We start from the raw sequence: 13431 nt of genomic DNA, 5'->3' as shown, positions 1-13431 counted from the left end.
TGATTTCCTTGGGATACAGCCATAGAAGTGGTATTACTAGATCAAGGGGTATGCATATTTTTATGGCCCTTTGGGCATAGTTCTAAATTGCTCTCCAGCATATTTGGATCACTTCACAACTCCACCAACAATGAATTAGTGTTCCCAGATTTTCTCCAACATTCATCATTTGCCTTTTTTGTCAGGTTAGCCAATCTGATAGATGTGATGTGGTGCCTTAGGGTTGTTTTGATTTCCATTTCTCTAATCAATAGTGATTTAGAACAGTTTTTCATATGGTTATAGATAGCTTTAATTTCTTCCTCTGGAACCTGCCTGTTCAAATCCTCTGAGCATTTATAAATTGGAGTATCATTTGTATTCTTATAAATTTTACTCAGTTTTCTATATATTTGAGAAATGAGACCTTTATCAGAGACACTAGTTGTAAAATTTCTTGCCCAATTTTCTGCTTCCCTCCTAATAATGGCTGAGTTTTCTTTGTTTGTGCAAAAACTTTTCAAGTTAACATAATCAAAAGTATCCACTTTTTGTTTCATAATGTCCTCTATCTCGTTTGGTCATAAATTCCTCCATTCTCCATGAATCTACAGGTAAACTATTCCTCAGTCTCCTAATTTGTTCATGGTATCAGTTTTTATATCTAAAGCATGTGCTCATTTGAACTTTATTTTGGTATAAAGTGTAAGATGCTGGTCTATGCCCAGTTTCTGCCATAGTATTTTCATTTTCCCAGTAGTTTTTGTCAAAAAGTGAGTTCTTATCCCAGAAGCTGAGTTGACTTCTTGCTATTTCAAGAAGGAAGTAGGTCAGGGAGCAGAATCAGGAGGCGGGATGGTAAGGTCAGGACCCATCAGCATCTATTGAGTAGTTTTTATTTGTTATGTTTTCTGATAGCTGCTTCAGGAGGAATACTTAAGACAGGGAAACAGTCCTTATAATTGAGAAGACTTTTTCTGGCACACTACCAAGAGGGAAAAGAAATACAAGCAAATATAGAAACATAAAACAACTCTGGCATTGTTAGAAACTAGAAATCCATTTCATTCTGATACTAAAGGGAAGACTAGAATAGCTGGATCTTTCTGAGCTTACCTCACTGCCTTCATGGTGGCACCAATTTCTTCAATGCATTTTTCTTCCTTTATTGATATAACTAAGCGAGGAAAAGTTTTATTTATGTTTTTCTTTATACATCACTTAGTTCAGTGCTTGACTCTTAGCAAGCATTTAATAAAAGGATGATAACTGGTTGGTTAATAATGACTGATTCCCAAAGTAAAAATGCTACTTAAGAAACTGGCTTTAAACCATGTCTTAGTGATGGGGTTTAGTAATTTTGACCACATATATCTTCCCACTGTTTCTAACCTATTATAGAGAATACTCTCCATTACTATTGTAATCATACATCCTATGATCATTATAAAATTATAATCATAGGGATAATTATTTGATTGTTTCAATAATGACAGTACTCATACTAAAGTTAATCCATTGCTCACAGACCTTACGGGGCAAGGATGAGTGTAAGCATTCTGCACAAATGACTGAAGGAAGTATCATCAGTAGGTTCTTCTCGTTGGGTTTGAAAGATAATATTCAATATACCATCAATTTATGTTTTCTTATAGGTCTATCTGACTCTCATGGACATTCTTTTCTCCCAAATGCAAAAGACATGATCCTGGGTATTTTCTTCTTCTCCCAAACAGGAATTGGACTTATAGGAAATTCCTTTCTTATTAGTCTCTTCATCATCATGTTTCTCAGCAGACATAGGCTTAGACCCATAGAAACCATTGTCACAGAGCTTGCCTTGGTCAACTGTTTGGCGCTTCTCTCAAAGGGTGTCCCTCAGACTATGGTAACCTTAGGAATGAAGAATTTCCTGGATACCACTGGCTGTAAAATTACCCTCTACCTTCATAGAGTTGCTCGATGTCTTTCTGTCACCTTGACCTGCCTCTTGAGTGGCTTTCAGGCCATCACCATCAGTCCCAACAACTCAAGTTCAGCACATCTTAAAGCCAGAGCCCCAAAATATATCATTCCCACCAGTCTCCTATGTTGGACTTTCCAGCTGCTTCTAAATGTCTTTATTCCTATAGGAATGATTGATCCAAAGCACACCAGGAACATCACTGAGATACAACATCATGGATATTGTTCTCATTTAGTTCCTTCTGGATTTCGTGCTTCCTTGTATGCTTTCATTCTCTCATTTCCTGATACAGTACTTATGGGATTCATGGTCTTTGCCAGTGGCTACATGGTGTTGCTGCTGTACAGGCACCACAAGCACGTTGAACAAATTCACATTAACTGCATCTCTACCCGAGTGTCCCCTGAGACAAGAGCCACCAAAACTATCCTACTACTGGTGAGCATTTTTGTCTCCTCTTATTCCCTTGATTGTATCTTGACAGCTTATATGTCTTTTATGAAGTCCTCACGCTGGTTGGTACACTGTTCTGCATTAATGACTTCTTTTTTCCCAACTATTAGCCCTTATGTGTTGATTAGCAGTGATTCACAAGTTCCTAAGTACTGCTATGCTCTTTGTGGGAGGAGAAGCTCCAATTTTAACGGTAACAGCACGTAAATATCCTCTGTCATAGGTGACCCATGGAAGATTTCAGTTGGGTGGAAGGAATTGTGACAACAGTTAAAATCAAAATCTGACCCTAGATATTAGGCCATCCTCCTGTTCCTTAAAAGCAAGGATACCTTGGGACTATTGATAACCATAGTAACCATAGGATGCTCAGACTCTTATTCTTTGTGGTGTATAGAGCATTTTATCTGAACTTCTACCGGAACTATTTCCCATAGGAATCAATAAAATAGAAAAAAATACGCATGTAAAGCAATATGAATAACTTTTTTCATGCTGTCAGAAAATGGGAAACTAATCCAATGTTGTCCTTTTTGGGAACAATTAAATAAATTGTCTTATAGTGCTGCAATGGAATTTTATTTCACTATTCCAAATTATGAAGTGAATAATTCCAGAGGTCTCTAGGAGTGTTTTTATGTAATGATTCAGAGGCCAGTAAGTAAAACTAAAAGAACAATTAATATATTGCTAATAATATTTTCCAGAACACTGCTTTGACTTTAGAAATCTGAACAATGCAAAGATAATGAAGAACCCAAAAGACTGAAGATAGAACATTGAGCTCACCTACTTTCCTAGAAGTGATCATTTTTAATGTTTTAAGAGAAACAAAATCTTAGACATGACAATGTAAATATGTGTTTTGATGGTCTATGTATGTGTGTAATGAAGTCATTAATTTTCCAATGTTTTAAAAAAAGTTGCACATTGTTTTCATATATAGTGGGAGTGATGCATAAAGAAAGAAAAAATATAATGATATGAGAAGAGGGAGGTATTGGGAAAATTAGTGATAGAAAAACATCATATATATATATACACATATATACACATATATATATGAACATTTTTAAAAGAAACATTATTATGGCCAAGGTTCAGCAGAGAGCAGTCTAATATATGGTGTTACATTTCTTTTTTTAAAGTTTAATTAATCTATTTGTTTACAGTTTTCAACAATCACTTTCACAAATTTTAAGTTTCCCCTCCTGCCACACCCTCCTTCCCCAAGACAGCATGCAATCTTATATGAGTTCAACACATGGTTCATTGTTTTGCTGGTTGTTGTCCTTCATTTTCGACGAGGACCAAAATGACATTACCATGATAAAGTGAAGTTTCAGTGTGTTGGACTGTGCTTGATCAGACAAATATGAGCTCAGAATGCTCTACGACAGGTTGGGCACACACAGTTCATATGAATTTGGGGGTGAATACTCCAAATTTGCACATCCTATGTTTGCTTTGTGATATCTCAATTCTGCTTTGCTCATACAACACAGCACCCTTTCATGCCATGCTGAACGATCCTGTGTCAGTGTCTCCCATGTTGCACAGTTGAATCCAAAGTTCTTGAAAGTGTCCTTGTATCACTTCTTCAAACCACCATGTGATTGCCTTCCCCATGTGGGTTCTCCATAAAGTAGTCATTTTGGCAAGCATATATATTTTGCATTTGAGCAACGTGGCCAGCCCATCAGAGTTGCACTCCCTGAAGCATAGTTTGAATGCTTGACAGTTCAGTTCGAGCAAGGACTTCAGTGTCTGATACCTTATCCTGCCAGGTGATCCTCAAAATCTTCCTAAGACAGTTCAAGGGAAGCGAGTCAGTTTCCTGGTATGGCACTGGTAGACTGTCCATGTTTCACAGGTACACTACAATGAAGTCAATACAATGGCTCTGTAGATCTTCAGTTTGTTATTCAGTCTAATATCGCTTCTCTCCCAAACTTTTCTTCGGAGCCTCCCAAACACTGAGCTAGCTCTGGCAATGTGTGTATCAACCTCATTGTCAATGGCAATCCCTGTTCTACACATATATTCTTATTAAACACATTTTCACATTAGTCCTTGTTGCATAGAAGAATTAAGAGGAATAAGAGAAGTCATGAGAAAAAATAAACTGAAACATAACACAAGAGAAAACAGTCTGCTTCATTCTGCATTCCCATTTCATAACTCTTTCTCTAGATGTGGATGGCATTTTGTCACAAGAGTCCTTTGGAAATGTTTTAGGTTTTTGCATTGCTATGAAGGGCTAAGTCTATCAGAAACAGTCCTTGCACACTGTGGCTGTTACTGTTTATGATGTTCTCCTGGTTCTGTTCATTTCACTCAGGAAATTTCTTTCCAGGTTTGTTTGAAGTCTGACTCTTCATAATTTCTTATAGCACAATAGTATCCGATTACATTTGTATACCACAACTTGTTCAACCATTCCCCAATTGATGGACATTCCCTTGATTTCCTGTTCTTGGCCACCACAAAGAGAGGTGGTATAAATATTTTTGTGCATGTGAAGCCTTTTCCCATTTTTATGATCTCTTTAGGATACAGCCCTAGAAATGATATTGTTGGATCAAAGGGTATGCACATTTTTGTAAACCTTTGAGCATAGTTCCAAATTGCTTTCCAGAATGATTGGATTGGCTCAGAGCTCCACCAACACTGAATTAGTGTTCCAGCTCTCCCATATCTTCTCCCACATTTATCATCTTCCTATTTTGTCATGTCAGACAATCTGATAGGTGTGAGGTGGTATCTCAGAGTGGTTTTGATTTGCATCTGTCTAATAATTAGTGACTACAGGATTTTTTTATATGACTATAGATGGCTTTAATTTGTTTCGCTGAAAACTGTCTGTCCATACCCTTCCGCTATTTATCAATTGGGGAATGACTTGTATTCTTGCAAATTTGACTCAGTTCTTTATACATTTCAGAAATGAGGTCTTTGTCACAGACACGAGTTGTAAAACTTCTTTCCAAGTTTTCTGCTTTCCTAGGAATCTTGCTTGCATTGGGTTTGTTTGTGCAAAAACTATTCAAGTTAATGTAATCAAAAGTATCCATTTTGAACTTCTTAATATCCTCTATTTCTTATTGGTCACATATTGCTCCATTCTCCATAAATCTGAAAAATACAGTATCCCTTGCTCACCTAAATTTTTTTATAGTATCAATTTTTATACTCAAATCGTGTACCCATTTGGACCTTATTCTTGCATACAGAGTCAGGCATTGGTCTATGTCCAGTTTCTGCTACACTATTATCAAGTTTTGCCAGCAGGCTTTGTTAAACAGTGAGTTCTTATTCCATATATTTTTAAAGGATAAATGATGGATCCTAAGAAACCATCTGGTTCAATTATATTGAACGAAAATGTCATATAAAACATACCTTTCAAGTCATCCTCCACACACTGATTGACAGCCTTTTGAAAAAAAAAATTACTTCCTCCAAAGGGAAAAATAGATCAAATTAGTAGAGAATGTTTTCTTACTTAACCAACAGATGGCAGCACTAGCACTCAGCCCATTCAACTCGAAATAACTGTACTTAAGAATTCTAGGCCCCCACCTTTGCAATTATACAGTTTGACCCACTGAGCAAAAATGGTGGAGGAAATGTCAAGGTCTCCAATGGCACTCAGAAATCAGGAAACCCGTCTCAATGCCACCTCTTTAGGTGTTTGGTCTGTCTCATTATTCAGGGTAGTATAACTGAAGCAGATTTATCAAATCCCATCTACTGGCCATTGATCCTCTTCCCTGAACTTGTATTTCCTTGAACCAAGGATGTACTAAAATAGCTAAAACAAGCTCTCAAGAGATGATTGCAAAATGTTTAGTGTGAGCATTTACATCTTTCTTAGTAAGTGACATATGCTACAAATCAAGACTTTATTGATTGTTTTATTGATAGTCTAGAAGAACAAAGAAAGAGCTGGAAAAATATTACCAGTCCATACGAAACTTTAATTTTATTTTTAAAATTTAAATTTATTTATTTATTTTTAGTTTTCAACATTCAATCCCACAAGAATTTTAGTCCCAAATTTTCTCCCTATCTTTCCCCTCTTCCCACCCCGAAATGGCATGGATTCTGATTTTCCCTTCCTCCATCCTGTCCTCATTTTTATAATCCCCCCTCTTTTCCCATTCCCCTTTTCTTTCTTGAAGGGCAAGAGAGATTTCTATACCCCATTGCCTGTATGTGTTATTTCCCAGTTGCTTGTAAAAACAATTTTTAACATTTCTTTTTAAAATTTTGAGTTCCATATTCTCTCCCTTCTTCCCTCTACACCCACCCCCACTGAGAAGGCAAGCAATTCAATGTAGTTTATGCATGTGACGTTATGCGGAACACCCCATAATAGTAATGCTGTGAAAGACTAACTTTTCCCTCCATCCTATCCTGCCCCCTCAATTATTCCAGTTTCTCCTTTGACCATTTCCCTTTTCTAAAGTGTTTGCTTCTGAACACCCCTCCCCTAATCTTCCTTCATTTTTATCATCCCTCACTCTTATCACTTTCTTCCTGACTTTTCTGTAGGGTAAGACACCCGATTGAGTGTGTATATGTTGTTCCCTCCTAAAGAGTAAGGTTCACTCATTCCCTCTCATCTCTCTTCAGTTCCCCTACATCGTGAAATCTTTTTCTTGCTTCTTGAGAGATATGTGAGGTAATTTATCCCATTATATCTCTCCTTTTCTCCTTTCCCCAATATCTTCCTCTCTCACCCCTTAATTTTATTTTAGATATCATCCCTTCATATTCAATTCATCCTGTGCCCTCTGTCTATCTAAATATCTATCTATCTATCTATCTATCTATCTATCTATCTATCTATCTATCTATCTATCCATCCATCCATCCATCCATCCATCCATCCATCCACCCACCCATCCATCCATCCACCCACCCACCCATCTATCTATCTGTACATTCCCTCCAACTATTGTAATACCGAGAAAGTTCTCATGAGTTACAAATATTATCTTTTCATGTAGGAATGTATATAGATCATCTTTAATAAGTCTCCTATGATTTTCTTTCCTGTTTATCTTTTAATGCACCTTTTGATTCAGATATTTGAAAACTAAATTTCCTATTTAGCTCTCATCTTTTCATACAGAGTGCTTGAAAGTCCTCTATTTCACTGAAGTTCCATTTTTTCCCCTGAAGGATTATACTTGCCTGATCGGTGCTCCTTGATTTTAATACATCTCTTTTGACCTCTGAAATATCATACTGCAAGTTCTTCAATCCCTCAGTATAGAAACTGCTAGTTCATGTGTTATCCTGATTGTATTTCAACAAGATTTCAATTATTCCTTTCTTGGTGCTTTCAATAGTTTCTCCTTGATCTGGGAACTCCGGAATTTGACTACAATATTCCTAGTAATGTTCATTTGAGGATCCCTTTTCCGAAGTAGTCAGTGTATTCTTTTCATTTCTATTTTACCCTCTTGTTTTAGAATAGCAGGGCTGTTTTTCTTGAAAATTTCTTGAAAAAATAATGTGTAGGTTCTTTTTTGATCATGGTTTTTAGGTAGTCCAATAATTTGTACATTATCTTTCCTACATCTATTTTCCAGGTCAGTTGTTTTTCCAATGAGATATTTCACCTGGTCTTCTATTTTTTCATTCTTTTGTTTTTGTTTTATAATTTCTTGATTTCTCATAACCATTAGCTTCCATTTGCTTCCTTCTAAATTTAAAGGAATTATTTTCTTTGGTGAGCTTTTGCAACTCCTTTTCCATTTAGCCAATTCTACTTTTTAAGGCATTCTTCTCCTCATTGGCTTTTGGGACTTCTTTTGCCATCTGGGTTAGTCTGTTTTTAAGGTGTCATTTTCTTCGGTATCTTGGGTATTTCCTTTAGCAAGCTATTGACTCAATTTTCATAATTCTCTTGCATCACTCTCATTTTTCTCTCCAATTTTTCCTCTACTTTTCTTACTTGATTTTCAAAATCTTTCTTGAGCTCCTCCACGGCCTGTGATTAATTTATATTCCTCTTGGAGTCTTTTGATGTAGGAGTTATGATTCTGCTGTCCTCCTCTGGCTATATGCCCTAATATTCCTTGTCACCAAAGCAAGATTCTATAGTCTGAGTTCTCTTACAATGTTTAATCATCTTCCCAGTCAAACATTTGACTTTCAAACACTTTGTGAAGGAAGGCCTCTGCTTCCAGTAGTATTCCAGCCTTCAGGGATTCTGTATCAGTCACCCTATTACCCACCATCTATGGGTCCAACACTCCAGAAGCAGCCTCTGTCACCACTGGTATTGCTGCTGCTACTGCCACCCAGAGTGCCTGGGGCACTCTGACCCAACCACACAGAGTGTTCCTCTTTCACCTATGCCCCACAGAGTTTTCTCCCTGACTTCTTTGGCATTTGTGAGAAGTCTGGAAACTGACAGAGATGCCAATGATTCATTCCCCTGAGGCCTGCTCCCGTTTTTTTGTTTTTTTTTTTTTGTTTTTTTGTGCCAGTGCAGCCTACACCAGACTGTGCTCCCTTCTGTCAACTTTCCAGGTTGTCTTGGTCTGGGGATTTGTTTCATCTCTCATTTTTTGGATTCTGTAACTCTAGAATTTGTTTAGAGTCATTTTTACAGGTATTTGGAGGGCTTTGTGGGAGAGTTCAGGGAAATCACTGCTGTTTACTCTACCATCTTGCCTCCACCTCCCATATCAAATATAAAAGTGTGTTTTGCAGGGTTTTCTTTTTCTTGGAGAACTGGTTGTTAAACATTTAGCAGCACTTAGATACAGTCAATTAAACTTAAGGAAATAAAATTGACATGCATGAGGTCATGTAAAACTTGTCCTGATTATTTCCTGAGCAACTCTTAAGCTGAAACAGTATCTAACAATTGAGGATAAAAGCAGTCACAAGTAAAGAGCTCAGTGCTTCCACAGCCAAATAGAAACCCTTGATCTGTCTTCTCTGAGACTGGGATCAGGGATGAACCTTCAGGGGGAGGGGGAGGAGGAAACACAGAAAATTATAGGTGTGAGAGTGACATCTGCACTAACTGAGAAAAGAAAGGTCCAAACTTCCCAGAATATCAAGTTATTGTTTATAATAGTTTAATTCTTCCCCTCAATTACATGTTAAATCACTTTTTAATATTTTTTTCAAAGTTTTGAGTTCCAAATTCTATCTCTCCCTCTCTTTCCCCTCACCCCCCTTCCTAATCACAGTAAACAATCTGATATAGGTTATGTATGTGCAACCATTTAAAACATTTAATAGTCATGTTTGCAAGAAGACAGGAAGGAAGAGAGAGAGAGACAAAGAGAAAGAGAAAGGGAGAATGATTTAGTCTGTATTTAGACAATGTCAGTTCTTTCTCTGGGGTCAGACAGCATGTTTTATCATGAGTTTTGGGAGATTATTTTGGATCATTATATCACTGAGAATAGCTGTCAGTCAGTTATTCTTTGTACAATGTTGTTGTTATCATGCGCAATATTCTCCTGGTTCTGCTCACTTTGTTTTGCATGAGTTCATGTAAGTCTTTCCAGGATTTTCTGAAGTCATCATGCTTGTCATTTCTTAAAGCACAATAATATTCCATCAAAACCATATGTCATGGCTTGTTGAGCCATTATGCAATTGGTAGATATCCCTGTAATTTCCCATTCTTAGCCATTATTTTAAAAAAAAGCTACTATAAATATTTTGGACAAATAAGTCCTTTCCCTTTTTAAAAATCTCTCTGAGATAGAGTCCTGGCAGTAGTGTACAGTGTATAAATTTATTAAACAATGCATGCAAATTGTATAAAAAATCAGGACCAGGCCTCCTCAGTTAGGCACTAGAACCTGAATCCAGGGAGAGAAAGATGTTATGCTGTTAAAGAAAAAAAATTAACAGGCTGTAAACCAGGATTAAAGATTACGTGCTTTCCGATGGGATGGGGGGGATGAACACTTACAATTCCTTGAAATCAGAAAAAAAGGTATTCCACCCCCAAAAAATATCTAATTCATTCAAAGGAATATGGAAACAGTAACTGATTAGCCACCATAAGGCCACTTCTCAGAAAAGATATATGAGTTGCTTGAGATGTATAATTGTGAAAAAACTCCTTTTGCCACTTTGGATCTGATTGGATTTCTGGTCAGCATAACCAAATCATTAGTTAAGAGTCTCTAAGCAGCACGCAGATGTAGTCCAGCCGCCCAGCCATGCAGGGCTAGGTATAAACAATGCATTATTTTTTTTAATCAAAATTCCTGTAATCAAATAAAAAGATAACATAACTAGATCCAAAATTTAGTCATAAGATGGAGTCACTGCAGTTCACTCAATTCCTACATAGGTAATTTGTCCACTGACTACAACTCTCAGTAGGTCTGACCTAACACCATGTGCCCTTTCCCTATATTAGAAAAAGATGGGAGTGAGTTTTGACTGTTGTTATATGCTTGAGCATTCTAGTTGAAATCTTAAAAGTGTGCCTCCATGAACACTGTCTTTAAAGGTAGATATTTTTAAAGAATCTAAAAACAAATGCTCCCAGACCACTCCGTCTAATTTTTCCTTATAAAGTTAGCTGTTTGTATTATTTTATTCTGTTAGGAAAAGGGGAAAGAATTTACAATTTGGAAAGAAGTCTCTGAGTTCTGAACTGCTTCCATCACTGACACCTAATTCCCCTCTGATCTACATCAAAACTATCAGACCATCCTAATGCTCAAAATATTTTGAGGAGTGTACCTCAACTGTGTAGGAAAATTATATTTGCTGGGGATTTTCTTTTATTTGAACAGATCACTAAATGCTTTTTAGTGTTTTTTCAGAAGCTCTAGGAATATGAGCTGAGATGTAGAGCAGGAGTGGAGAACAGCCTATGTACAAATCCAGGTGAGAGTAGGGGGTGGTCAGCCCACAGCTCATGGGGGTACCACACTGCAAGCTCTACTGGTTCCTGCCTACAGCTTCTGCTTCTGGGAAAACAAACAAGGGCAACAACAATACTGACACACAACACTGGCACTGTCATCTCAATTCACCTCCAAAGTGAAGAGGGTCAGTGACAGCAGCTCAGTTCACTTCAGCAGCTCTCAAAAGGCGCTTAGCTAAGCGTCCTTCCCAAGTTTCTGCCCTACATCTCTGTTGGGATTGGAAGCTCAAATCCGTGTGGATGGTCTCGGGCGGGTAAAAGTGGGACTTCTAAATCTTAGAGTCTTACGAGGCCCTCCATGAACAGCGGGGATTCGAGAAGGTTAGACTGAGCTAGCTCGGCTAGCTCGGGTATTTCCGCCTCTCCCTGGGAGATACGTGATGGGTGGAGTCTCCCTGCCCTCGAGGTCGTCCCGGATCTGGGCACACTATTGTTATCTAACAGCACGGTATTTAGATGCAAACTATGCTGCTGGAGAGTTAAGTAGGATTGAGGAAGCCAGAAAGCTCTCTTAGCACGTGTGGAGCCAAAGAGGACAGTAGGGCTCCGCTTCTTTTCTTTCCTCTCTCCCCTCCCCCTCTCTCCCCGCTTGTACTTCTACTTCTAATCCCTTAAGCTTAGCCTCCTTAGGAAATCTCCCCCTCTTCCTCCTAAGGAAGACTCCCCTGCACTTGTAACCCAGACCCTGAAATAAAGCTCAACCCCTGTTCGACTCTGGAACGTCCTTTCTCTCATACGTGCATCCGGCGTGGCCAGCCGAAGACCTCGGAGGTGAGGTAGGAAAGACTCGGGTAGCCCAATACAGGCCTCTAGGCTTGGCACATCTCTATTTGTTTGGAAAGTTCAGGGGCCCCTTCAGCAAGTCTCAGCCATCAGAGGTCTCCTCTCCACTCTCAAAGGTCTCCTCTCAGCTCTCTTCAACTCAACACTGGCTCACCCATTCAATGTTGGTTCTATCAATGGCTGCTTTCTCAACATCAGTTCTGTTTAGATGATTGTTGTCCTTCGTTTTATGAAGAGGACCAAAATGACATCACCATGATAAAGTGAAGTTTCAGCATGTCTGATTGTGGCTAATCAGAACAACAGGAGCTCCGGAGGCTCTACCACAGGTTGGGCACAGAGAGTCCATGTGAATATTTGGGGTAGTTACTCCAAATTTGTGTGTCCTACATTTCCTTTGTGCTGTCTTAATTCTGCTTTGTTCACAGAGCTTGATGTGGGTACACCATGCTGAGCACTCCTGTGCTAGTGTCTCCCATGTTGCACAGTCAAATCTGAAGTTCATGAGAGAGACCTAGAGAGCGTTCTTGTATCGCTTCTTCTGACTACCATGTGATCACCTGTCCAATGTGAATTCTCAATAAAATAGTCTTTTTAGCAAGCATATATTTTGCATTTGAATAACGTGACCAGCTCATCAGAGTTGTACTCCCTGAAGTACAGTTTGAATGCTTACCAGTTCAGCTCGAGGAGTAACTTCAGTGTCTGGTACTTTATTCTGACAGGTGATCATCAGAATCTTCCTAAGACACTTTAAATGGAAGCAATTCAGTTTCCTGGCAGTCCTGATGGACTATCCATGTTTCACAGGTATGCATCAATGAGGTCAACACAACGGCTCTGTAGACCTTCAGTTTGATAGTCAGTCTAATACCTCTTCTCTCCTAAACTTTTCTTTGGAGACTCCCAAATATTGAGCTACCTCTGGCAATGTGTCAATCAACCTCATTGTCAAGGTGTGCATTGCTGGAAAGTACACTACTAAGGTTAGTGAACTTATCCACAGCATTCAAAACTTCTCCATTTGTTGTAACAGATGGTTCCATGGATGGATAGTGTGGTGGTGGCTGATGGAGCACCTGTGTTTTCTTGGTGTTAATTATTAGACCAGTATTAGCACAGGCAGCAGAGAATTGATCCATACTTTGTTGCATCTCAGCTTCAGAGGTTGCATGAAGTGTACAATCATCTGCAAACAGAAAATCATGCATCAACACTCCCTCCACTTTGGTCATGACTGGTAACCTTTTCAAATTGAAGAACATAGCATAAATATGGTAGCTGACCTTGATACCATATTCATCTTCACTGAAACATTTGA

General features: G+C 38.4%; 1 protein-coding gene across 1 annotated transcript; it reads left to right on the top strand.

Moving 5' to 3' along the window:
• The first annotated feature begins 1681 nt into the window (after nucleotides 1-1681).
• On the top strand, nucleotides 1682-2605 carry LOC140507302 (vomeronasal type-1 receptor 1-like). The gene has a single exon (XM_072615420.1). The coding sequence runs from the start codon at nucleotides 1682-1684 to the stop codon at nucleotides 2603-2605; it is 924 nt and encodes a 307-aa protein (XP_072471521.1).
• Nucleotides 2606-13431: the final 10826 nt, after the last annotated feature.

This window comes from Notamacropus eugenii, chromosome 5 (genome assembly GCF_028372415.1).
Source record: "Notamacropus eugenii isolate mMacEug1 chromosome 5, mMacEug1.pri_v2, whole genome shotgun sequence".
In the NCBI taxonomy this organism is placed as follows: Eukaryota; Metazoa; Chordata; class Mammalia; order Diprotodontia; family Macropodidae; genus Notamacropus; species Notamacropus eugenii.
This window is presented reverse-complemented; position numbering and strand designations above follow the sequence as displayed.